The 23,740-nt window shown below is 64.6% G+C and overlaps 1 protein-coding gene across 5 annotated transcripts; it reads left to right on the top strand.

Annotated features, from left to right (window-relative positions):
* The first annotated feature begins 26 nt into the window (after positions 1-26).
* On the top strand, positions 27-22,174 carry TSPAN4 (tetraspanin 4). 5 transcript variants are annotated; one of them, XM_072790489.1, is made up of 9 exons: positions 27-158; positions 4,755-4,854; positions 8,202-8,281; positions 17,948-18,139; positions 19,434-19,508; positions 20,275-20,376; positions 20,486-20,617; positions 20,713-20,796; positions 21,363-22,174. In XM_072790489.1, the coding sequence occupies exons 3-9, from the start codon at positions 8,219-8,221 to the stop codon at positions 21,429-21,431; spliced, it is 717 nt and encodes a 238-aa protein (XP_072646590.1). In that variant the 5' UTR covers positions 27-158; positions 4,755-4,854; positions 8,202-8,218; the 3' UTR covers positions 21,432-22,174. The 5 variants fall into 5 exon arrangements, with proteins under 5 accessions (XP_072646590.1, XP_072646589.1, XP_072646591.1 ...); XM_072790488.1 differs by lacking the exon at positions 27-158 and adding an exon at positions 1,026-1,315; XM_072790490.1 differs by lacking the exon at positions 27-158 and adding an exon at positions 1,428-1,634.
* Positions 22,175-23,740: the final 1,566 nt, after the last annotated feature.

Here is a 23,740-nt window from a genome sequence, read left to right as displayed (position 1 = left end):
CGGCCGCGACCGGAGGAAGCATCGCCCCCCCCCAGCCCTCCGCCTTGGTACGTCCCGGCCTACGGCGGCCTAGCGGGACCGAAAGGGCCCGACGGCGGCGCTTCGCCTTCCTCGTGTCCGCATGACTGACAGCTGCGCGGCGGGCGGACCGCGCGCAGGTACAGAGCCGGTCCGCGGGGATGCGGCTGAGGTCCCGCCCCTCGGAACCCCGGACCGGGACCCGGACCCGAGCCGGGGCCGAGCCGAGCGGGCGCAGAGTTGGAGCCCCGAGCCGAGCCGCAGCAACAAGTGGCGGGGCCGGGCCGGGGCCGGGGGCGCGGGGACCCGCGGCGGGGGGCGGGGGCAGGGGGCCCCGGAGGGACCTTCCCGCGGCCCCTCCCGGCCCGGCGCGGCGAAGGCTGTCCCCGCCCCGGCCCGGCCCGCTCGGCCGCTCTGTAGCCCCGACGGCCGGCTCGGCCGCAGCTCCTGCCCCCCCAGCGCCCCAGCCGCCCTCTGCGGCCTTGGGGGAAGGGCCTGGGGGTGCGGGCGGTCGGGGCTCTGAGGACTCAGAGCAGGGCGGAGGCTGGAGCGGGTGGTCCTGGAGGGCGGCGTGGAAGAGGCGCCCTGCAGAGCCCGCGTGTGTCGGGGAGCGCATTGATCCTGGCCGGGGGACCCCTTGGATAGGGCCCTGGAGGCCATACCTGCGGGCAGCTCTAGGCCGCGGGTTCGTGCCAGGGCTGGAGTAGGTGGTGGAGTCAGAGATGGTGGGGCAGCAGCCACAGAGGGTGGAAGGGACGATGAGGCTGTGTCCCTGGGGGCGGGGTGAGGTGAGCTCCTCGATCCGGGGGCCACGGGGGGGGGGTGTGTGCAGATCTGTGTGGGGGGAGGCAGGGAGGGCTCCCTGGAGGAGGCAGACTTTGGGGCTGTGGGGATGGATGTGTTCCAGAGCAGCGCCTGCGGGGGTGGGGGGTGGGGCGGGTGTCAGCTAGTCAGGTGGGCTGGGCATGAGTGGGGCCTGTACTCCCCACCCTCCCACGGTGGGTGGTGGATTCTGGCCTCAGCTTCAGGGAGGGAGCCTGAGGGTCCCCTGGGGCCTGGGAGGCGCTGGCCACCTCTGCCTGGGCCCTGGACAGCCTGCCCAGTGCATTTGTCATCCTCCACGCTGCCACGTGCAGAGCCACGAGAGAGGCCACTTCCCTTCCCAGCTGCCCCCCCACCCCACCCACTGGACGCACATCCTGTGCCTGGACAAGAGGGACAGGAGAGGGGGCCTGGAGTCACGGTGGCCTGGGGTCAGACCCAGGCTCCCCTGCAGAGACTATTGGCAACTGTGCAGGTGAGGGACACAGCGGAGGGGACCCAGGCTGTCAGCTGGGTGGAACTTGGGGAGCCGCTGGGGTGGAAGGCTTCCTGGAGGAGGGGCCCAGGGCCTGCCCCACCCATGCTCCTGCTGGGAGTAGTTGTTTACTCTGAAAGAGTGAGGGGAATGAGCCTCCCGCCTTGATCCAGGCCTGAGCCAAGTTGACATTCCTGGAATTCTGTGAGCTGTGTGTAGATTTGGGGGTGGTGGTGGCCTCTTCCTGGGCTCCTCCCTCCAGCTCCCTGATTTCCAAGGACAGACGGTGGGGAGCATCCCGGCTGCACCCTCAGCACAGGTGTGCCAGGACACCCTGTGGGGCCTTGGGTCCTCTTCTCTGTCTCTATCCTGCCTTCCTCAACCCTGCAGGACACTGGGGAGCCTCAGAGGTCAGCCCTGCCAGCTGCCTCGGCCCTGGGTGGCCTCTGTGTGTGTGTTGTGGGGGGAGTTGGGTTGGGCGGGAGGGAGCCCTTAGGGCCCCAGGCACTGGTGGGGAGGAGGGGTGGGGAGGGGAGCCTCGGGGGCCTGCAGGGGAAGGGGGGCCCTCACTTCTCCTCTCTGGTGCAGTGTCAGCACAGATGTGGCCCAGGCCTCTGGGGAGGGAGACTGCCAGCGTTTGGAGCATAGGGTATCTTGTGGGGGGGGCATAGGGAGGGAGGGAGGGCTGTGCCACATGTGGTTGGGAACCCGTGAGCCACGCTTCCTGCCAGAAAAGGGTCACTGCAGGGCAGGCAGGGGCGGAGGACAGCAGTGGAAGCTTCTGCTGCTGAGACGCTCCAGCCAAGAGCCCGGCCCAGTGTACAGGGAATCAGCCGACCCTGCCCACCAGTCCTGGCATCATTTCTCCGTCTGTAGAGTGTGGGTAGAACCTATAGCTGCCCAGCTGGAGGGACCCAGTCCTGGTAATGCAGGCCTGGCCCCTGCTCCTCTTGCTCTGGGCAGATGCAGATGTGCACTCACGGGGAGGGGGGGGAGCGCTCTACAGGGTGGAGGGTCCCTGCACGGCCATGCGGCCATGCTCGTATGCCTCCTCTGGGTCACTCAGGGTCCCTTGCCTGCTGAGCCTGCACTAGCCCTGGGCCCTGGGGATTGAGGAGTCTTGAGTGACGATGTCTGCAAGCGTGCTTGAGGCTGTGGTGGCCCTGACCTAGTGACCCCTTGGACGAGCCCGGGCTCAGGGCATTTGGGAACAACACTGCCAGGCAGCCCTGTGGTCTGGGCCCCATGTGGTAGGGCTCTGGGGGAACCACACTGGCCTGGAGGTGGGTGGGCACACACTGGGTACCTGAGACAGGGTCCTGATGGTTTCTCTCCACCACCACCTCCAGGACAGAAATGCCCCCCTGGGGGGTGGGGGGGCTGCAGGAGGAGCAGGGATGTAGGGGAGGACCCTGAGATGGGGGTTGGCCTTGCCCAGGCTCTGTGTGTGTAGGGGGTACCCCTCCCCCAGGGCGGGCCGGGTGGGCCTGGGGACTGTGGGGCCTGGGGCCTGCAGGGGCTGGATCAGCAGCCGGAAGGCCGATACCACAGGACTGTTTGTGTTGGCGGGGCCTCCCTGGCTCCTCAAAGCCGCCTCAGAGCCTGCTGGGCCTGGGGGCCCCGGGGAGGCGGCTGGCTCTGCTCTGCCCAGGATCTGTCCCTGCTGGGGTGTGTGCCCCCAGGCCAGGCCCCTGCTGCCTCCCAGCCCCTGGCATCCTCCCACCTTTGTGTCCGCTTTTGGGGTAGTTCCTCTTTGAGTGGGACCTGGATCCGGCCAGGTAGGTGCCCACGGCCTTCTCATGGCTTATGCTGTTCTGGGGTCCTCCAACCACTGCCCATCCCAGAGCCCTGGAGAGTCGAGCAGGCCCAGCCCAGGACTGCCGGTGTGTTGGTCTTGGGGCTCTTCCTCGGGTTGTCCCTGCTGCCTGCCACAGGTTCCATTCCCTGGGATGCGGCACATCAGACCCTGCACGCAGAGGATGGGGAAGGAGGCTTCCTGGAGGAGGAGGCTGGGCCTGGGTGAACCATGGAGCCAGCTGGTGTCCCATCTGGCCCCTGCAGCCTGGCCCAGCTGCACGGCCATGTCTGGGCTGCCCTAGATGGGAGTAGGGGCTCTGCACTCTTGGAGGAGGGCTATGGAGGTCAGAAGGGCCAGAGGTCATTCATGGAGGATCCAGGGGCTGCCTCGGGGGGAGGGGGGAGCAGGGGGGTGAGGGCTGGAGCGCCACTGCGCAGTGGTCTCATCCAGCCTCCACTTGGTGTTGGCCATGGGACTTCCACATTTTGGGGGGCCCAGGAGGCTTGAGGGGCTGCTGGTAGATCTGCCCTTTAGGCCCTGCCAGGAGGCCCTGTCCCCCTGACACCCAGGTCTTGGGGTGTAGAGGGCACAATGGCACCATATGGTGCATGGTTTTTAGCTCCTAGAATGTTGCTGTGGGCTTTGGGGGCTTATCAGGGAAAGTGGATGACGTGCGTGCCCCCACCCCCGCCCTGCTGCCGACTTTCTGGGCCTGAAACCTCCCCGTGGATGCTTCCTCCCTGGGCATGGGGACTGCTGAGGGCTCCCAGGTGCATCCTCTCCTCTCTGAGGTTCTGGGGAGGACAGGTATCAGGTCACCTGGGGGGAGGAGCCAGGACTCCCTCTGCTCTGTGGCCTCTGGTCAACCCCAGGCATAAGTTTGGGTGGGCTGGCAGGCAGTGGGCTGCCCACAAGAGGATGGGTGTGGGGGGCAGACACCTGCCAGGGTGATTTACTGAACCTGCAGTCCCCTCCTGCCCTTGGGCTGCTGGGAAGACTGACCGCTCCCCCCTGCCCCTGGGGCTGCAAGGAGCACCTGGTCTGAGGAGTGAGGTGTGGGGCACCTGACCGGGATGCCTTCAGGCACCCCATGAGATTGGGGGTCCCCTCCAAGCCCCTGGCTGCTGGGGGAGGACAGAATGCTCCCGTGAACGCCAATGGCAGACAAGTGGGCCCGGTGAGTCATCAGCAGCTGGCTCTGCGGGGAGAGTGAGGTTGGTGGCTCAGGGCACATGTCTGCTTGGAGCCCAGGAATGGGTGGGTGCAGGGCGTCTTGGGGCATGTGGACACCCAAGGCCGGATCCCGCGTTGTGCATGAATCCACGCCTCTGAACATGTATACTCTCTGGATGCACGGACCCCTGTGTGCTGTCCCTGTGTCTGTGCCCGCAAGTCTGCCTGCCTCCCGGGGTGTCTCAGGACGAGTGACCCAAGGCTGGGAGCAAAGCCCTACGTGACCCCCCGCTCCCAGCTCCTGAGTCAGGCAGTGCCTCCCCACCAGCCCCGGCGCCCTCTCCAGTCCTAGGGACCTGGTCCTGAGAGGAGGGCTGTCCCCCCCCTCCCCTGGTGCCTGCTCAGCCTCCAGGAGCCCCCGCAGAGGGTCCGGTGTGGGTCTCCAACCTGTCCATCTTCCTTCCACAGGGCTCCAGCCTGCCTTGGCCACACTGACGACTGGCCCACCTGCTGGCTCACCTTCGGAGGAACCGAGCGCCGCCCAGCTTCTTTCCTGCGGCAGGCCCAGGTATGCCAGTCGGGGTGGGCAGTGGCAGCAGCAGTGCAGACCCGGACAGCCTCATGGGCTCATCCACCCCGGGCCCCGGGGGCCTTACCAGCTGGATGCTCTTCGGGTCCTGGCGCAGGGTCTGAGCCAGCTGGATGCCATCTCCTGACCATGTCTAACTGGGGCCCCACCTGCTAGAGGAAGGGGACCCCTGCGGGGGAGAGGCTGCACTTTGAGGTTCCTGACACTGGGCCAGGGCATTGAGGAAAGCCCCGCCCCCCTTGGCCTCAGCCTGGACCTGTGTCCTCATTGCAGCTGGCCCCAGGACCCTTGGATGAATTTTCTAATTTTATTTCAGATCAGGCACTCCTGTTCACCACCTGGGGTGGCGCAGGGTTTTGTAGATGGGATATTTTGGGGGACATTGGGACACTGACAGCTGAGTGAAACAGAGCTGAGAGCCCCCTGGGTGCTGGGGCCCACTGTGGGAACCTAGGCCAACTCCCCTTGTGTCCTCTCCCTGCCCCACTCCAGCATGATGAAGGGGTGGAGAGGTGAGTCTGGGGCTCCATGAGGAGTCCTGCCCATCACTGCTCTCCTGCCAGCCTGGGCCAACCCTGCTTCGTCTTCCTCGGAGGCCCTGTCTTGGGAGCCAGGCCCAAAAGGAGACAGATTCTCGCCCCTCAGGCCCCACTCCTCACTCATCTGGGGCCCGAGACTCTTTGAGAAGGATAAAACTGATGAGCTGGCGGCAGGTGTCTGTGCCCAGGGTCCAGCCATGCCTCCCTGAGTGTGTCTGAGCCCAGCCTATGGGGGTGCTGTCAATGTAGGGCATATGGGGTGAGGTGGGGTGGGGCTGGGTCAGCCCTGGATCCTCCCTTGGCCACCTGTGCCCACAGCTGCACCCTGAGCACACACTCACTCAGCATCCCAGGGCGTCCACCCTCGTATTGGGCTGTGGAGCTGCTGACTTGAGCCAAGGGGGTGCTGGGGTCTCAAGGGGGTCACTCGTTTTCTGAGCAGAGCTGTGGGCAGTGGTTTCTGTAGGGCTGGGGTGGGGCCCTCCGCTGCCTGCTTCTACACTGGGCCCCTGGCACATCACTGTTGTGTCCGTTTTCTGGGGCCCAGATGTACCAAAGCACACTTGAAGGAGGGAAAGATGGGGGGCATGGGAAACCCCAGGCTGGCCAGCCTTGTGAGACAGGCAAGGACTCTGGGACTCTCCTGCCCCCCCTCCCTGCCAGGGCCAGCTCTGCTCTGCAGGAAGAGGCTTTCAGGCTTGGCCCCTGGGGCTTGAGTGCAGTTCTACAAGGGGCCTTCAGGGGGCAGCAGAGGTCTGATGCTCCTGGTCCTCAGGGACCAGCAGGGCTGCCAGACCTCACTGGGCCCCCAGTCCTCCAGGTAGTCCTGCCCTGGCTGCTGCACATCCCTCCCCCCCTTCAACATGCTGCCTCCCACACCACTGTCTCTCAGTTTGTCACCTTGTCAGTATCCCTTCCTGGGCACTCCTGCCTCCCCTCCTCCTTCCCATCCGCCTCTTTCTCTCCCACCTCTCCGCACTCTGAGCTCTTGCTACCCAACTCTCAGGGACCCTGAGCCAGCCCTTCCCTCTTTGGGCTTCAGTTTCTAGGACTGTCCCATTGGGTGGACACTGCCAGTGGACTCCCATGCTGACCTGGTAGGCCTTGGCTACAGCCCCAGGCCCAGAGCTCCGGGAGGAGGAGCTCAGCTCTTCTTTGGCCTCCTGGGCTGCAGGCCCAGGGCCAGATAGGAAGGCGGTGTCTGACTTACACGCTGATGTCTCCCCCCAACACCAGTGGCCCCAGAGACCATGCCCCCACCAGTGGGGTGAGCTAGGGTGCAGCTTAGGGAACATGTCCCCCAATGTGCGAGTGTAGTATGCATATGTACTCCTACCTAGACTGTTGTGCGTGTGTGTGCGGGTCACCCTGGGGATCTGTGAGCTTGGTGTGGGTCCTCGCTGCACGTGCGTGGATGTGTCCAGGAGGGGCAGGGTCTGACTTCTGGCTCAGGCTGGTGCAACATGAAATGTGACGCCCCCTCCAAAAAGACCAGTAATTCTCAGACAGTGGCAGCAGAGCATTAAAGCAGAAGGGGCTGTGTGTGAGCAGGTGGCTCATGCTACCTGGAGAAACAGGACCAGGGGAGGGGGGTGCCCCCACCCAGGGAGCACCCCGCCCTGCGACCCTCCTGTGAGTTCCAGCCCCTCCCTGTGAGTCTAAAAGCCTCGCCCAGGGTTCTTGAGGACTGGCCTGCCCTCCTAGGCAGCCTCCCCTTTTTCCCTCCCCAGCCCCAGTCCCTCTCAGGGGCAGCCCCCCCACACCCCGGGGTGGGTAACCCAGGCTGATTCCTGTGCCCACAGAGGCCTCTTCCCATCCAAGCTGTAAACGGCCGGGGCTTCGGGGGTCCCTGGAGAGCGCGCCCCCCCAGGGAGTGTTCGGGGCTACACCGTCCTGGGCAGCCTCTTTCTTGACTTGAACCCAGGTCGAAGCCGCCCCAGGTCACCACCAGAAAGCAACTGGGTCACCCCTTCATTTGCATCGCCCTGTGCGTCTCGAGTGCGGTCCGAGGCTCGGCCCGGCGGCGGGGGCAGTGCGACCTCGTTCCCGGACCCTCCGCCCCGGGCCCCCGGGTCCCCGGGCCCCCGACGCAGTCCCCGCCCTTCCAGAGCATCTTCCTCCCGGGCGGGCCCGGCGGAGGCCAGGGGGGCTGGGGGCTGGGGGGGCGCCAGCGCGGGCGGGGCCGGGGGCGGGGCGGGGTCGTCGGCCCGGGGCCGCGATTGGCCGGCGCCCGCGAGCGGTGGGATCGCGGGGCGGCGCGGATTGGCGGGGGCTGGGGGCGGGGAGGGGTCCTGGGGGGCGGGGCGGGCGCGGATTGGCGGGCGGGCGCGGGGCGAGGGCCGGGGCTGCGGCGCGGGGAGCGGGCAGGTGTCCGGGGCCGCCGCCGGGGCGGAGCGGGGAGCGGGGCCGGGGCCGGGGCCGGGGCGGGATGCGGCGCGGCGGGGCGCGGGGCGCGGGGCGCTGAGCCCGGCGGCGGCCCTGGCGCGATGCGCCGCTCGAGCACGGACGAGTCCACCTACCGGCGCAGCCCGTCGCCGGAGGGCAAGGAGCCGGGCTTCGCGCGCGGGGGCCCCTTCCGGCGCTACAGCAGCCTGTACGGGCGCGCGGGCGCCGGGGACGGCGGGGACGGCGGGGACGGCGGGGACGGCGGGGACGGCGGGGACGGCGGCCCCTTCTTCGGCCTGCACGCCAGCCCCGGCCCCAAGGCGGCTCAGGCGCGCTGCACGGCGCCCAAGGGCAACAAGTACGTGGTCTTCTACCTGGACCTCTCCTTCATCTTCCTCCTAGAGCTGAAGCGCTGCAGCATGGCGCGCGGCTGCCTCCAGGGCGTCAAGTTCCTCATGTTCGCCTTCAACCTGCTCTTCTGGGTGAGTGGCGGCGGGGCGGGGCGGGGCGGGGGGCGCCCAGGGTCGCCGCCCCAGCTGGGATGGGGAAACACTTGGAGACCCAGATGGATGCGCGGGGTGGGGGGGGCCCAGGGTCACCGCCCCAGCTGGGATGGGGGGCAGACACCGGGACCCAGATGGATGCGCGGGGTGGGGGGGCCCAGGGTCACCGCCCCAGCTGGGATGGGGGGCAGACACCGGGACCCAGATGGATGCGCGGGGTGGGGGGGCCCCAGGGTCGCCACTCCAGCTGGAGGCCGGGCTGGGGTGGCCTGCGGGAGGCGGGTTTCCGGGACCGCGGGGCTCTGGGGCTCTGGGGCTCTGGGGCCGAGGCTCTGCACTCCAGGCCGCTGCCCCTTGTCCTCTCTGCTGTCCTCCTGGGACGGGACATGTCCCGCACCTGCGCGCCCGACAGGGAGGCTAGGCACTGCGCCCCCCTGCGCCCGGGTTCCCGGGTTCCTGCGTGGAACTCTGGTGCCTCCCTCCATCCCCTCCTCTCCCCTCCTCTTTCTTCTCCCCTCCCCTCCCTCCGCGCAGCCGGCGTCCTTTCTTGACTTTCCACCCCGCACCAGTGGTCTGACTTAGGAGGTTCTGAGGGGGCTGTTGGGGGCCGGGTGGTCCCCTCCAGTGTCTGCAGGTGCTGTGGGGAGGGAGGGGGTGTGTGCACCGGTGAGTTCTCTGGCTGGGCCTGACACTGACCAGGGTGTTGGGCCCCGGAGTGTGCTGGGGAGGTGTTTGGCCTCCCTGCTGGCTCTTCTTCCTACGTGGGGGGAGTGTGTGTTGGGGGTCACCCATAACTTTTGCTGAGGTGGGTTGCGTGTGCTCAGACAGGAGGTGTGTGTCCAGAGGTATTGGTCCTAGAGGGTGGCCTCTTCTTCCTCCATACAAGGCTGGCTGGGTGGGTGGGTGGGTGGGGAGATGACAAAGTTGTCACCCAGCCCCAGTCCCGTAACTGCAGGGAGCGTCTTGGAACAAGCCTGGCCAGGCTGGGGTTCCACTGGCGGGGCTAGGAGGCGTGGTGGAGAGAGGATGCCAAGGTCCCTCTTGCTCCATGGGTAGTTCTGGACATAACCGGGAGTGAGGGTGTGGCTTTAGCTCCAGCCTGGGCTCTGGGCCCCACAAGGAGGCCATCCTTCATGCCATTTACATGCTGTCCAGTTAAGGCCACATACCCAGAGACCTGGGTCTATCTTTTTGCACCTGCCTTTCTTGTCAGGCTGTACTTTCCTCTTCCCAGCTAGTGGTAGAGGGAGTCAGGGGTCCCCGGAAGGGGTGTGACCCAAGGAGACCCAAGGAACACTTCCCCAGATGCCTGCTTCCAGAGGTGGTCATGCCAAGGGTTGTTTCTCTACGAGAGACTCTCAGGAGGGATGAGGCCCAGGCCCAGAGTGAAGTACCCTGAGGCCAGGAGCTGGCGGCAGAGGTGCAGAGGTGCGTGACAGCTGGAGCCCGACCCAGGGGTGTGAAGGGGTGAACGTCTTCTGGTGGGGGATGTTGGCCAGCTGCAGGGGGCGCCGGTGTGGTTGCACTGAGTGGCTGGCAGAGTCTGCATGTTGCTGCAGGTGACCAGACTTGACAGTAGTGGTGGTGTAGGTGGCCGACTGCTTGGGGTGGGGGCAGGCAGTGGGTGTGGTGGGTAGTCAGGTCCCGGGACGTGGGCAAGTCTTGTCCTTTCCCTTACCTCCTCTCCTCAGCCATCTGGACAACTGCTTGGGGTCAGGAGAGGGGACCCCTCAAGGGAGCCTGTGGTCTGAGAGCAGCCCCCCTCAGTGGGTCCCCAGGCAGGGCTATGTTTGCCCTGGGAGCCCTGAGGGAGCGTCCCTACCAGCTGCAGGCCAGACACGCTCTGCCAGGCCTCAGCCTGGAAAAGAGCAAATCAGAAACCCCCCTTGGGACCCTGTCTTGGGCTGGAAAATCCATTTCCCTTTTCTTCCACAGTTCTACTTCCCTGTGAAGCAAACTGGTCTCCTGCTGCTGACCTGGGCCCCTCTCTGCCCCAGCATGGTGCCCAGCTGGGGTCTGATACCCTGGGGGTCAGAAGGGGGCACCCGGCTTGCCCTTGGCCCATAGGAAGCACTCCGACATGAGGTGTGGTGGGACTGGTCCGGACGCTGGGTCCCTGGGCAGGGATCAGCTGGGCTGCAGGTGGCCGGGGCGGAGGCCAGAGCACCCTCCCCCGAGCCCCCAGCTCCTTTGTACCTGGGGGTGCTGGCCTCCCCCTCTGTCACTAGGAAGCTAGAGGACAGCCCCGCCCTGCACCCCTGAGTGTCATGCCTCAGTCTCCCCACTGGAGCTATGAGGGTCAGGGCTGAGGTAATGGGAGGGGAGTCCTAGGGGCTGGACCTCAAGACATGCACCTGTGTCACTGCCTCTGACCCCACCCTGCAGGGCTGGCCAGGTCAGTGCTGGGCCAGCGTTTGCCCCAGCTCGTGGGGAGCAGGCTGGGGGTGTGTCTGGTGGGGCAGCTGTGTCTGTCCCACATGTGGCTCCCAGCGGGCGTGGGTGCGGGGGCCCTGGTTGGGGGGGGTGGCAGGAGGTAAGGCTGCAGGCACAGGCCAAGGGACTCCCGAGGGCCCCATCCGCAATGACTTCTCTATGTCCTGCCCTCGTCTTTGCTCTTCTGTCCTCCAAGCCCTGCCTGGCACCCCCTTACCTCAGGTCCTCGATCCTGAGGGAGGTAGACCACCTAGCCCCTTGAGGCTCCTGCACCCCTGGCTCCCCCAGCAATTTGGTTCCCCCCCACCCCTGCACTAGCCCCAGGGTGCCCCTGCTGAGACCACAGTTCCTGACAGCCTGGGGAGGCAGGGAGCGGGAGGGCTGGCTCAGGAGATCATCGAGTCCTATTTATGGGCCCTGTTGGATGGGGTTTCCTTGGGGGCTCCTGTTTGGGCCTGGGAAGGGACGACTGAGGTATCCAACCTTGGGTCCTTGTGGGGCAGGAAACAGTCATCACCGGTCTGTCCTGGGGTTGACCTGCTAGGTCCTCCTGCACTGGCTGGGTCCCCGGCTCATCTCAGGGAAGGAGACAGGCTTGCATGTTGTCACCAGTGCTTAAAGCCGGGGTGCCCTGAGACAGGGAGCTGGGACAGCACAGGTACCCCCCCCAGAGTTCAGAGCCAACTGACCCCCAGACCTTGTCTTGCCTTCCCACAGCACATGGGGCCTCCATCTGAGGCCTGCCCAGGGCAGTTTAGGGTCAGGGCCTCCACCATGGGGTGGGGGTGTCTCCCGGGAGCAGGCAGGTATACCGTGTGATGCCAGGCACAGGGTGAGGGTTTGGAGACGTGCAGCCCCTACAGAGCCCCCCTGCCGTGAGAGGGGTAGGGGTATGGGGAGCGGGAGGACATGTTCTTCCTGCTCCTGCCCTGCCCTGGGTCAGAGTGCTTGGGGCTCCTCCAGGGGCAGTCAGTCTCTGTGGCTCGGGGGTCCTGGGGGGACCTGAGTGGAGGCAGGGCTGAGCTTAGCAAGGTAAGCCTGTTTCTGTGCCTCCCAGACTGGGATCAGCCGAGTTGAGGGCCCCTCCTCCTGCTGCACCCCGGCAGGTGTCCCTCCCCACCCCCTTCCCTAGCTCTGGGCTGCTCGCTGCCCTGCCTCGGCCTGAACTTGTGCTCAGAGTCCCTCTGTGTGGCTGGGGTGGGGGTTGGAGCCCTGCCTGCCATCTCCTGCTGCGCAGGCCAGTGGAGGACTTTGGGTGAGTCCTGCCCTCCTCGGGGTCTCCTCAGGGTCTCCCCTTCCCCAGCTGCAGCACAGGGTGGGGCCTGGATTTTCCCCTGTGGTGATGCATGACATCCAAGTGGGTGTCAGAGACTGGTGGAGGAGGAGTGGACACATGGTGGCAGAGGGCCCTGTAGAGCTGGGGGTCATGACCTCCCCCCAACCCTCCCTGCAGCTGGGGAAGGAAGCATGCCACGGGGGCCTGCTGAGGTCACAGGGGGAGGACCAGTGAGCATCTCAGACCCCACACCCTGGGGCTCTTCTTGGCCCAGCCTCTTGATGGTGCTGGGGGCATCCTTGGGTCCTGGCTCCTATTTCTTTGTGCGATAGGCTAAGGCAGGGGGTGTCCTGCTGACTGCAGGTAGGGGTGGCTGTGCAGCCTTGTGATGGGTGCAGGGAGGGTGGGCGGATTGTGTGTGGGATCGAGTGGAGGGCCCCCAGGAAGGGGGGGGCACTTGACTCCCTGGTCAAAAGTCAGGGCACTCTCATCCTTAGGTTGGCAGCTGGTTAAGGGGATGGGCGGGGCTCTGGGGCCTGGGAATGTTTGGTGCCTGGTGGCCGTGCTGCGCCCCCCGCAGAGCCCTCCCTCCCAGGGTGGGGGCCCCCGCGGACATACTGTGAGCAGCAACAATCCGCTTGTGTATAGAGGCCCTGATGGCGGCACCAGGCCTGTGGGTTGTTGCTGGGTTGCTGGTCTCCCTGAGAGGTTGGGGGTGGCCGCGGGCAGTGAGGGGGATCCAGGCAGTGCCAGCACTATCCTGGGTGCTTGTCAGGCCTGTCCACCCAGTGGCCCAGAGGGGCTTCGCGGTGCCTCTGTGCGTGTCCCTGGAGTCGACCCTTTTTTGGAAGACGAGCGAGGGGGAGAGGCGGGCCTGCCAGGCCTCTCTAGGGAACCCTCTGTATCCAAAGCAGAGGTGGGGGGGCTGTAGCAGGAGCAGGGCTCTGTGCCCCCAGAGAGCTGTGGCCTTGGCCATGAAGGGCTGGAGTGGGAGTTGAGGCCGGGGGTCCCCAACCCAGTTGTACCTCCTGTCTGTGGCCCTGGCCCTGTCCTTCTGCTGTGCTTCAGTGCTTTGTCTGCCCTCTGGCTGCCCTGGGGCTCCGGCCATGGCCTCTCCCTCCCCTCTCCCAGGGAGGGCCGCTGAGGTTCTTGCTTGGAGCCCAACGGGGACTGGAACTCACCACCCCAAAATCAAGACCTGAGCTGAGATCAAGAGTCTAATGCTAAGCCGACTGAGCCACCCAGGCCCCCCCTTTTTTAAATCTTATTTTTGAGCCATCTCTACACCCAATAGGGAACTTGAACTCACAGCCTTGAGATCAAGAGTCACCTTCTCTACTGACTGAGCCTGCCAGGGCTTCTGCTGCTGTGGTCCTTCTCTGTGCCCCAGAGGCCCCCAGGGAGCTCCTCCTTGCCCTGGAGGGGGGACTTGGGCCTTCCTGGAGCTGCTGGCCTCCTTGGACACTGGCCTCAGGGGGTCCTCGGCCAGTGGGGCTGTCTCCCTGGGGGCTGGGGCTGGTCTCCTTGCGTCCGAGCTTTGGGGCTCCCGGGGCTGGCGTGAGTGAATGGGGCTGGGGATTGGCGCGGGGGCTTGGTTGGCGTTTAAGAAAATTACATGCAGGCCATGGCGTAGATTTTAAGTGAGCGCCCTGCTGAGCTGTCCCCCAGGTAACAGGGCCCAGTCGAGGTATAGGGGATGTTTCGGCCTGCCAGGAGGGGCTCAGCCCCTTCACTCATCTCGGGCAGGTGCAGACCTGGTTTCTGGCACTGCGGACACGTTTTGCCATTCCCAAAGTGCTGGCGGGAGGGGTGAGACACCCCGCCATGCCCAGCCCCCACCCCGAGCCTGTGCTGGCTGCCCGGCGAGGGGCTTCTGGGCACAGGCTCAGGCCCTGCGGGCACCCGGCCCTCCGCTGTGTTCCGAGGACGTGGCCAGCTGTCCTGCCATCTGCTGGCCGGAGGGGCAGTGGCAGAGGGCCACCTGACACCTGCCCCTTCATGGGCCTGGGGGTGGGGTGGCATCGCAGACCGAGGCGTCCCTATACCCCCAGCCCTAAGCCAAACCGAAAAATGGAGACAGGAAAACGGACAGCAGGATGAGGGGGGAGTGTAAGCCGGGTACTGGGCTGGGGCTGGTGACAGGGGAGGGCCGGAGATCGGGCGTGTGCTCGAGGCACATGGAGGGAGACAGAGAGGCCACAGCGGATGGAGGGGCAGGGGTGGGGGTCCCCCTCTCAGGCTTCATGGGGTCTGTTCCTGGGAGCCAGATGGGCTTTCGTGTGGCTGGGGAGGAGAGTCCAGCCAGTGCCCTAAGCAGTGAGAAAGTGGGGCTGAACATCTGTGCGGGGGTGGGGGGGGTGTCCCAGCCTCTCAGCGACCTCAGCCTCTTTTACCCTGTGTTTCATGCTCTGCATCTGAGTCTAAAGGACCTTGTTTTTTCCTGCACTTGGAGGCTATAATTTTCCTGCCAAAATGTTTTAAAAACTGCATATGCAGAAGCATTTTCAAAATTACAGGTAATTTTATTAACTGTGCTCGTACATTGTTAGTGAGTGTGTGTCTGAGTTTTTGGTGACTGGTCTATGCAAACATGCTTGCACATGGGGGGCCTTGGGGCTTGGAATATGGCAGGTCATAGGGCAGCATGTCTGTGACATGCGTCTGTGTGTGAGGCTGACGGTGAGAGGTGTCCAGCAGCGTGGGCTGTGTGTGTCACAGTGTGGGTCTCTTTTGCCATCTCAGGTGGAGGTGGGACGTTGTGTGCAGAGTTAATTAAGGAAATTCATTTCCACCAGTGCTGGGAGTGGGGAGCCCCCCCAGACTCCCCGGGAGCTGGACTCCCACAGCCGCTCTGCTCGCCGTGTCCTCCCTGTGCCCTTTCATGTGTTCCCATGGGGCGAGGGAGCTCAGACGGGCTCAGTTTCCTGCTGACAGGAGCCGTCTACTGTCCTTGAAGGCAGGCAGTGGGGTTGTGAGGAAGGAATAATTCTTCTGGGCTCAGGGACCTGCTGCAGGAGGCAGCCTCACCGACTGAGGGGCGTCCTGGGGCTCAGCTTGGAGATGTGACTCGCCCAAAGTGAGGGCTGCATGGCTCAGTGGGGGACAAGCTGCCACAAGGCCTGGGCATGGCGGCTGGTCAAGGTGCCGTCTCCATGGGGAGTGGCCCACCCTCATGCCCTCCCTGACCCAGATCCTCCCTGGTCCCCAGCCACAGCACCCTTCACGCGCAGCACTGCAAAGGGCAGCCCCTCCCCTGGGATCTCTGGAGATGCCAGAGGCAGCGGGGACGCTGTGGGGACAGCGCTGGGCGTCTGACAGGCACGGGCGAGGGGCCTCGCCCCAGGAAAGCCCTCAGCCGTGTTTCTCATCTGTAGGTTGGCTGGGAGGGTTGAATGAGCCACGGCCTGTCCCAGCTTCTGTCCCCATCATGTTGAGTGGTGCCTCCCACAGGCGGGCGTGGGGTGCCCAGAGGTGCTGGGTGCCCCCTCAGTGGCTGGACCTGGGGTCAGCACCTCGGACAGCGCCGGGGCTGCTGGGGGGCGCCGCCTTCTCCCCACGGCGGTGCGGGGGGGGGGCACATCTCCCTGAAGCCAGCAGACCCTGTTCTGCTGTGGGGCTATGCCCAAGCCCAGCTCTGCAGTGGGGGTGTCACCCCCTGCCCCCCCCCAACCACCACAGGGCAGCTGGCTGCTCATACTGGGCACATACCCAGGCACAGGGGCAATGGAGCCACTCCTCCGGGTGGGTCCCCCGGCTGCCCTGCCACCTCTGAGCCTCGTCTGGGCAGCCTTGTCATGGCCCTGGGTTTGATCATGGCATGGAGATGGCCTCACAGGAGTCACATCCCTGGGTGGGTATGGCCTAGGTGGGCGGAGGCCTTTGTCCCCATCTACCGTGGGCCCTCTGGGAACCTCCAGGGCCATGTGATCCATCCAGGGGCAGGGCAGCCTGTGCACCAGGCTCCCCCTAACCTGGTGCCTGCGGGCACTGGCCCTGCCCCCTTCCGCACCTTACCTGAGCCGCAGACGCCCACCTACCCTGGGGAGGGGCTCAGACAGGCAGGATGGCCCAGCTTCCTGGACCCCGCCCGAGCCAGCAGCATTCAGAGGAGATGTTTATAATTTTTAGATCAAAGTTCTTCTGTGGAAGGTGCAAAGAGGGGCAGGGGGCCAGAGAGGACCCGCATGTTCACCCTGGGCTGATTGGACACCCCACCCCACCCCCCGCCACTGGATGGTGCTGAGCTGGGGCTCAGCTTGGGGGGCTCTCCTGCCCCGCTCAGCCTAGGCAAGGCCCGGAGGGATCCCAGATGCCGCTGGGCCTGGCCCAGAGCCTGTCCACACTCGGGGAGCCACGGCCCCTCTGCTCTTGGGCTGGGAACTGCATTCTGCGCCCCCCTCACCATAACTGCAGTCTCCTGCCAGCCTGGCTTAATACGTGGTGTGCACACTCCCCAGCGGGTTATGGAGAAGGGAGTGGTGGCCCCACTGCCACCCCAGGGCGTGGCTGACCAGCTGGCAGGGGAAGGGGTGAGCACGGGCACATGGAAGGTGAGGCTTCCTTGGGCAGTGGTCTCCGAGCCCTGGGGGTCTGCTGAGTCATGGGGTCCCTGCCAGGCTCAGGGAACCAGGCCAGTTGTTGGGGAGCCGTGTGTGGATGGCCCTGGCTTCCCTTGACTCTGCCTCTGACTGACTGGACAGGTGGCTTGTTTCCCAGCCTCAGTTTACTGATCTGGGAAATGAGGTGGGAGTCTGGCCATTCGGCTCAGGAGGCTTTTGTGGGGGTGATGCAGGGCTTGTGGTGGCCCTGGGTGGGTATGGTATCCCGAGTCTGTGACCTAGCCTGTCCCGGGCGTGCAGGGTGATCACTCCAAGGGCTGGACGTTGTGCCCAGGAGAGCCCTGGGGGCTGAGGGCATGGGGGCCAGGCCAGATGGTGAGCAGTGGGGAGGGGTCCCCAGGGCCGCCTGGCTTTCCCCAGAGCTCAGCATTGCTCCTCTCATTTTAATTGTGTATAATAAAGAGCGACTATGAAATTCAGTAAAAGTCCCAGTGGTTAAGGACAGGCCGCGAGGGCCAGGGGAGGGCCAGGGATGGGGTTGTCTGCTCCGCTCCTGTGCTGGTGTCCACACCAGAGCCTGGCGGGTGCTTTGGGGCTTGTGCTTAGAAAGTGACAGTGGGGGACACCAGGCGGCTGATGGGGAGTGTGGCCACCCACTGGGAGGTGGTTTTAGGAAGAGGAGTGTGTGGTCCGGCAGAGTCTCCAGGGATCTAGGGCAGGTCTCCCTGACTGCTCAGGTCCAGAGGCTGTGGGGCAGGCGTGGGCCAGGCTCGGGGCAAAAGGGGACACTTCCTGGAGAGATGATGTTCGGGAGAAGCCCTGGGGCTCCTGCCCAGGCTGCCTCATCATATCATTGGGACAAGGGCAGCCACCCCATTCACGTCCTGAATGGAGAGTGTCCTTAGGGATGCCTAGGTGGCTCAGCAGTTTGGCACCTGCCTTCAGCTCAGGGCGTGATCCTGGAGACCTGGGATCTAGTCCCATGTCAGGCTCCATGCATGGAGCCTGCTTCTCCCTCTGCCTGTGTCTCTGCCTCCCTCTCTGTGTGTCTCTCATGAATAAATAAATAAAATCTTAAAAAAAAAAGTCTCCTTAGACCATCCCCTCCCCACCATAGGTGGGGGACCTTGGGGTCCCCATCACTGTGGCTGTGGATCAGGGAGTGGTCTCCGAGCCCTGGGGGTCTGCTGAGTCATGGGGTCCCTGGGACCAGCTGGGTGCTGGGAGGTCAGCGGGGCAGGCGAGGGTGCGCAGGGCCTGTGGGATGCCACTCTGCATGGCCACAGTGATCCGGTGGGACTGCAGCCTGCTCTGGGGCGGTCTGGGAGGCGTGGGTGGTGGCCTCACTGCCCTTTCTCCCCACCCTGGTGGTCCCAGCTGGGAGGCTGCGGCATCCTCGGCGTTGGCATCTGGCTGGCTGCCACCCAGGGGAACTTCGCTACCCTGTCCTCCTCCTTCCCGTCCCTGTCGGCTGCCAACCTGCTTATCGTTACCGGGACCTTTGTCATGGCCATCGGCTTCGTGGGCTGCATCGGCGCCATCAAGGAGCACAAGTGCCTCTTGCTCACTGTGAGTGCCCCCCGCTGGGTGCCTCTGGGTCGCTGACCCCTCCGGGCAGGAATACATCACCGCCATGGCCTGTGGCAGCCCCTGGGGGCTCTGATGGGGCCTTCCAGAACAGGCTGGGGCGGTGGGGGTCAGGTGCTGGGGAGCTGCTGGCTCAGAGCTTCGTGGAGGCCTCCTGCGATGGAACGGACACGTGTGTGCTCACATGCCCACCCGTGCACAAGCGCACACGAGTGCCAGGCAGGGCCCCTCCAGCCTACTCTGAGACCACCCTTCCTGGGACCCCTCCCTGGCTCCTGTCCCTGGACCCTCTGTTGAGAGGCTCACGGTCCCCACCTCTGCCTTGGACACATTTACCGGGGACGTTAATCACCGATAATGGAGAAGGGGAAGTGTCCCCGGGTCAGGTTCCTCACCTGTTAATGTGTCCAGTAAAGGCCTTGGGCAGCTTCCAGTCCTAAATCACCCCTTCAAATTGACCTTGTCTGAGGAGTTCTTGCCCAGGGTGGGGTCCCTGAGGGCACGCCCCCCAAGATGTGCAGCCTCCCCAGCTGTTCAGCACGTTCCAGATGCTCCCATCAGGGCCTGGGGCTCTGATCTCTTGGAGCAGCAGGTGGGGTGTGGCTGGATCCCCAGCTGCCCCAGGGCAGGAAGCTGCAGTGGGGGGGGGGGGGAGCCCAGCCCCAGGCTTCTATGCAGGGGGAGTCCAGAGCCCACTTCCCCGGCCCTGTCCCCATCGTCCCTGCCCTAATCTCATTCTTGTCTGCAGGAAAGGCAAGGTGGATGCAGGCTGTCTCTGCTGCTCAGCTGGCCTGGGTCAGGGCTGTGCCTCTGGGGGTGCTCGGATGGGGGCGGGTGCTACCCAGTGGGCAAGGTCTGTGCCGTACGGGGGCACTTCTCAGGCTCCTGGTGGCTGTCCCCTCACCTTGGTCTTTCCCAAAGGGGTGGTGGCCACCCCTGGCTGCTCCGACGGCTGTGATCCCCAGGGTTCAGCATCATCACGGTCCGACCTACCCCCTGCCAGGGCCCCCTGCCTTGGGCACTGCTCCACCTGCCTGCCTGCCACAGGGACACAGGCATGAAGCCTAGGTGCGTCCCCTGGGGTCAGCGGAGCAAGAGAAGAGCCCCTGGGACAGAGAGGGGGGTGGGGCAGCACAAGGGGCACGTGCTGGTCCCCAGGGATGGACCCTGGGCTGGAGGCATCCGTCTTAGGTTTGCAGCCCCAGCCCTGGAAGGCTCCACAGGCTAGGGGGCAGGGGTTCGGTGTGGCCGTCCCTGACACCCATCTCCTCTGCAGTTCTTTGTGACGCTGTTGCTGGTGCTCCTGCTGGAGGTCACTGTCACTGTCCTGTTCTTCGCCTACACTGACAAGGTTTGGCCACCCTGCCCTCCCCACCCAGCAAGGGGCCATGGCCCCGCTACCCACTCAGGGCAGTCCCGCTGTTCACCACAGCCACCAGAGGCGGGTCCCGGAGGGGCTGCCAATGCCCTGGAGGCTCTGGGATTCTGGCACAGTGGGAGTGGGGGGACAGGGGTGTGGGCGGAACTCCCACTGTCCTGGACCGAGTGTCCACTGGGTAGGAAAACACCTGTCCCCGCGCAGTCATTGATTTACATTACTCAAGGTCCTGTGCTCGCTTCGGCAGCACATGTACTAAAAATCAAGGCTCCTTTCCGTGTTTTATGCTCTGCGTTACACCCGGGGCCTGTGCTCCTCACTTTGCTCACGGTTCTGGCCTTTGCCTGGTGGGGGCTCTGGCCTGGTCCCTGGGTCCTCTGGCACAGTCCCCTCCAGGCTTCCTGGTGCTGGTCGACCCTGCAGACCTAGGAGCCCCAGTTCCTCCGCTGGAGGATGGTCTCGGGAACCAAGTTCCGGGGGCCACGGGGGTGTCGTAGCTTCTGGGCCCCTCAGCCGACACCCCGCATGTGCAGACCACTCACGGTGTTTCTGTCCTTGTCCGTCTGTCTCCATACCTGAAGCTAACAGGAGTTCATGCTGGGTGTCTCACTCCAGTGCCAGCCAGGGCCCAGGGGCAGGGACGGGCAGGGGGCGATGTGGGGCGCCTGTGGGGTCTGGATGAGGGAGGTGGAGCTGGCCGTTGGGGTGGGTGGCCCTGCTGACCACACTGCACCTGCAGATCGACAGGTACGCCCAACGAGACCTGAAGAAGGGTCTGCATCTGTACGGCACCCCAGGCAACGTTGGCCTCACCAATGCATGGAGCATCATCCAGACCGACGTGAGCCTGGGTGTGGGTATGCAGGCGGGGGGTGGGGGCTGGGGTGGGCCGAGTAGGGGGTAGGGCCCACCCCCGGCTCCCCAGCCATCCTAGCCTGTGCCTGTCGTAGTTTCGCTGTTGTGGGGTTTCCAACTACACCGACTGGTTTGAGGTCTATAATGCCACCCGCGTGCCCGACTCCTGCTGCCTAGAGTTCAGTGAGAGCTGTGGACTTCACGCACCTGGCACCTGGTGGAAGGCGGTGAGCATCCACCCTCCCCACACATCCTGGCCCTGGGGACCTGGGGGTGCGAAGGGCTGGCTTCATGGCCCCTGTGACGCACCCTCTGCCTCCAGCCATGCTACGAGACGGTGAAGACATGGCTCCAGGAGAACCTTCTGGCTGTGGGCATCTTTGGGCTGTGCACGGCACTGGTACAGGTAGGCTGTGGGGGGCCTGCCTCAGGGGCCAGCTGGACCCACCTGGCCTCCAGCCTACTGGAGCCTACTGGAGCGAGTACCCAGGCTCGCCAGTAGAGGTGGGGTTCAAGAGGGATGGTCAGGGGCCACTCTGTGGGCAGGTGACCTTTGACCTCTCAGGGACAGGCAGGTCAGCCTTGTTCCTGCAGCCTGAGCCCGGTGGCTGTGGTGGGTGGTGGTCACGGGACTGGGCAGCACAGAGCCCTGAGGTGAGGGCAGCCCGTTCCTGGGGTGCACAAACACTCAGGTGATCAGTTGGGCGATGGGCAGGCAGAGAGGGGGCAAGGAGCTGAGGGGCCCTGAAGCTACCAGCAGAACCACAGTGGCCACGCTGACAGAAAGGCTGGTCTAGGGACCAAGCCCTGGAACCCCCAGCGTGTCCCCTATGCCAAGATCGGGGGGAGGCGTTCCTGGAGAAGTGAGGACCAGGCCTCCGGGGAGGAAGCTACGGGGTGGGGTCTGTGGGCAGGACCCCTGTGCCCGTGGTTCCTGAAGCGGTCCTGACCAGCCCCCTCATGTCCCCACAGCTCTTGGGTCTGACCTTCGCTATGACCATGTACTGTCAGGTGGTGAAGGCGGACACCTACTGTGCATAGTTTGCCCACTGCCTGCCACCTCTGCCTTGCCGCGAAAGGACACCGCCCACTGGGGAGATGACCGTGTCCCCTCCTGCCTCTCCTGCTGCAGGACTCAGCACCAGCCCCCACCCCCACCCCCCACCCCCGGACTCTCAGTCAGTCCTGGGGAACACCATGCTGGAGGGGATGGCCCAGCGCTGGCAATATAGGCGGGACGGGGACAGGAAGGGCTTCTGGCGCTTTTCATATCCCCATCCCCGCATCCTCCAGAGAGCAGTGTTTGCGCCCCTGTTGGTGGGGGCTATTCATGGGTGGGGGTGGGGGTGGGGGTGAAAGGCCACCCACTGGTCCTGGTGCTCAAGGTGGGGCTGCAGCCCTGCCACCCACATTCCACAGCAGAGCCGGGGCAGGCTCTGGGTGCATCTTAATAAAGTGCGTGGATGACAGCCCCCCACCCTGGTGTCTGTTGCGGCCCTGACCCTCTGCCCACAGACCGTTTGTCCATGGGACCCCCTAACATGTGCCCGGTACCTGGGGTAGGGTTCCTGCACATGCGTGGGACCAGCCATGAAACCTCTGCAAACTGGGATGCAGGAAGCAAGGCAAGGGCACCTCCCTCCCCTGATGTGGGGTGGCCTCCATCTAGCCCCAGGGCCTTACCTGCCCCCAGGGGGCCCTCCGCTCCTGTGAACTTTACCCCTTAACTGATAATCTGTAATGGATTCTGCAAATAAAGTGGGCTGTCAGGAGTGGAGCAGTGACCACCGCTTGCAGTGGCTGCTGGGGGTTTTGGGTTGGGGATGGGCCCCTCCTGGGAACTTCACTAGCTGTGGGGCATGTGGCCCCCGAAAATCTCCATTTCCAGCCCTCCTTCCTGCCAGCTCCCCGTCCCCTTGGGGACACCCCAGGTCCCTGTTCTTGTGTGGAGGGCCCCTGTGGGGATGCCCAGCTGAGTACCGCCCCTGGCCACAGTATGCCTCCAAGTCCCACCGATGCCACCCATCCTCACTCCACAGAAACTGAGAACAAATGTGCAGTTAGTCATCTCCTCCCAGCCAACATCTGGGAAGCCAGGAGGGACAGTGACACATCTGACAAAGCAGTCCCCATGTAACCCCCAGCAGTGTCCATGGTGCCCTCTGGCTGGTACCTGGGTCCCCCAGTCATGTTTCTCCTAGTACGTGACCAGCAACACACCCATCCCACGTTCAGACTGGACCAAGCAAACAGCTTGCAGACCTGGGACCCTTGTCGCTCACAGCCTCCTACGTGACCCCTCAGACTCCAGTCCTGACTCAGCTTCCCCCACGGCTCCTGGAGCCTGTGGTTCACCAGGGTCCCCGCCCACCAGCACAGACCCCACCTGCTACTTCTGGGTGCTTTCTAGGCTCACTGCTCTGAGTACCCTGGGGGTCTGACATCAGGATCCCTCCCCAGCTCCCACCCCCTTCACTGGTCCCATCTTCCTGCACACCCAGTGTCTGTCACCAACGCCGACTCCTCTGAGCCTCCCATCTCCTGAATAGCCTTCTGGACACACTAGAGTCCTGCACCCCAGCCCTGGGGCTATGGCCTCCTGGCTTCCCTCCTGCCCAGGCCTTTGAGCTGGCTTTGAGGTTGTAGGGCCTCAGGGAACCCAGGCTGTGGCCCCATGTGCCAGTTGGCATCCCTGCTTGACAATCCACAAGCAGGGGCATCCACGTGAACACACGTGCAGGCATGTGCTTAAGCATGTGCACACACACACCCATACACAGCTGCTGAGAACACAGGCTTATGATGGCTTCATGTCACCCCCAATCTGTCCTATTCAGGTCCAGACTCCCTACCCACCTTAGGGGCCCTCCCGACTCCACCCCAAGAGCAGGTCTGGATGGGCTGGGAGTGGGTGCAGTTGGCAGGACAGCAGGATTCTCCTGGAGGGCAAATGGCTCCAATAGGCCCTGCCCCTTACAGCCCTTCTCACTTCATGTCCCATAGCAAGAGATTAGGGGGCATGGCCTCCACCCCAGGACTCTCAGCCAGGAACCCTCAAGTGCTTCGGGGAAAGCCCAGAGCAGTGGTATAGCCACAAGCTCACACACAGCATCTGAGTGGTCTGGCCTGGCAGGGCTCTGGCTCCCGGAAACAGCAGGTGGGCCCTGGTCGGGCATGTCTGCCAAGGGAGCTCTGCTGCTTGGAGCCCACAGACCCATAGAGCTCAGGTGCTGGGGAGCAGGGACTGGGCTGGGGGGCTGGGGGGCTGGGGACCAGCTAAATTTGGCTCCTGGAAATCCCAGAGTCTCTCCTGATGTTTTATCCAGGGTACGTGTCTACACCTGAGGGCA

Source organism: Canis lupus, chromosome 21, assembly GCF_048164855.1.
Source record: "Canis lupus baileyi chromosome 21, mCanLup2.hap1, whole genome shotgun sequence".
Taxonomy (NCBI): domain Eukaryota; kingdom Metazoa; phylum Chordata; class Mammalia; order Carnivora; family Canidae; genus Canis; species Canis lupus.
The sequence above is the reverse complement of the archived record's forward strand: the minus strand, read 5'-3'. Positions and strand labels throughout refer to the sequence as shown.

Excerpts from the sequence above, each read along its gene's own strand:
- TSPAN4 (XM_072790489.1), top strand. The coding sequence starts at position 8,219 with ATGGCGCGCGGCTGCCTCCAGGGCGTCAAGTTCCTCATGTTCGCCTTC. Across the intron at positions 20,618-20,712 it reads CTGGCACCTGGTGGAAGGCG|CCATGCTACGAGACGGTGAA; the intron begins GTGAGCATCCAC and ends CTCTGCCTCCAG. Across the intron at positions 20,797-21,362 it reads TGTGCACGGCACTGGTACAG|CTCTTGGGTCTGACCTTCGC; the intron begins GTAGGCTGTGGG and ends ATGTCCCCACAG.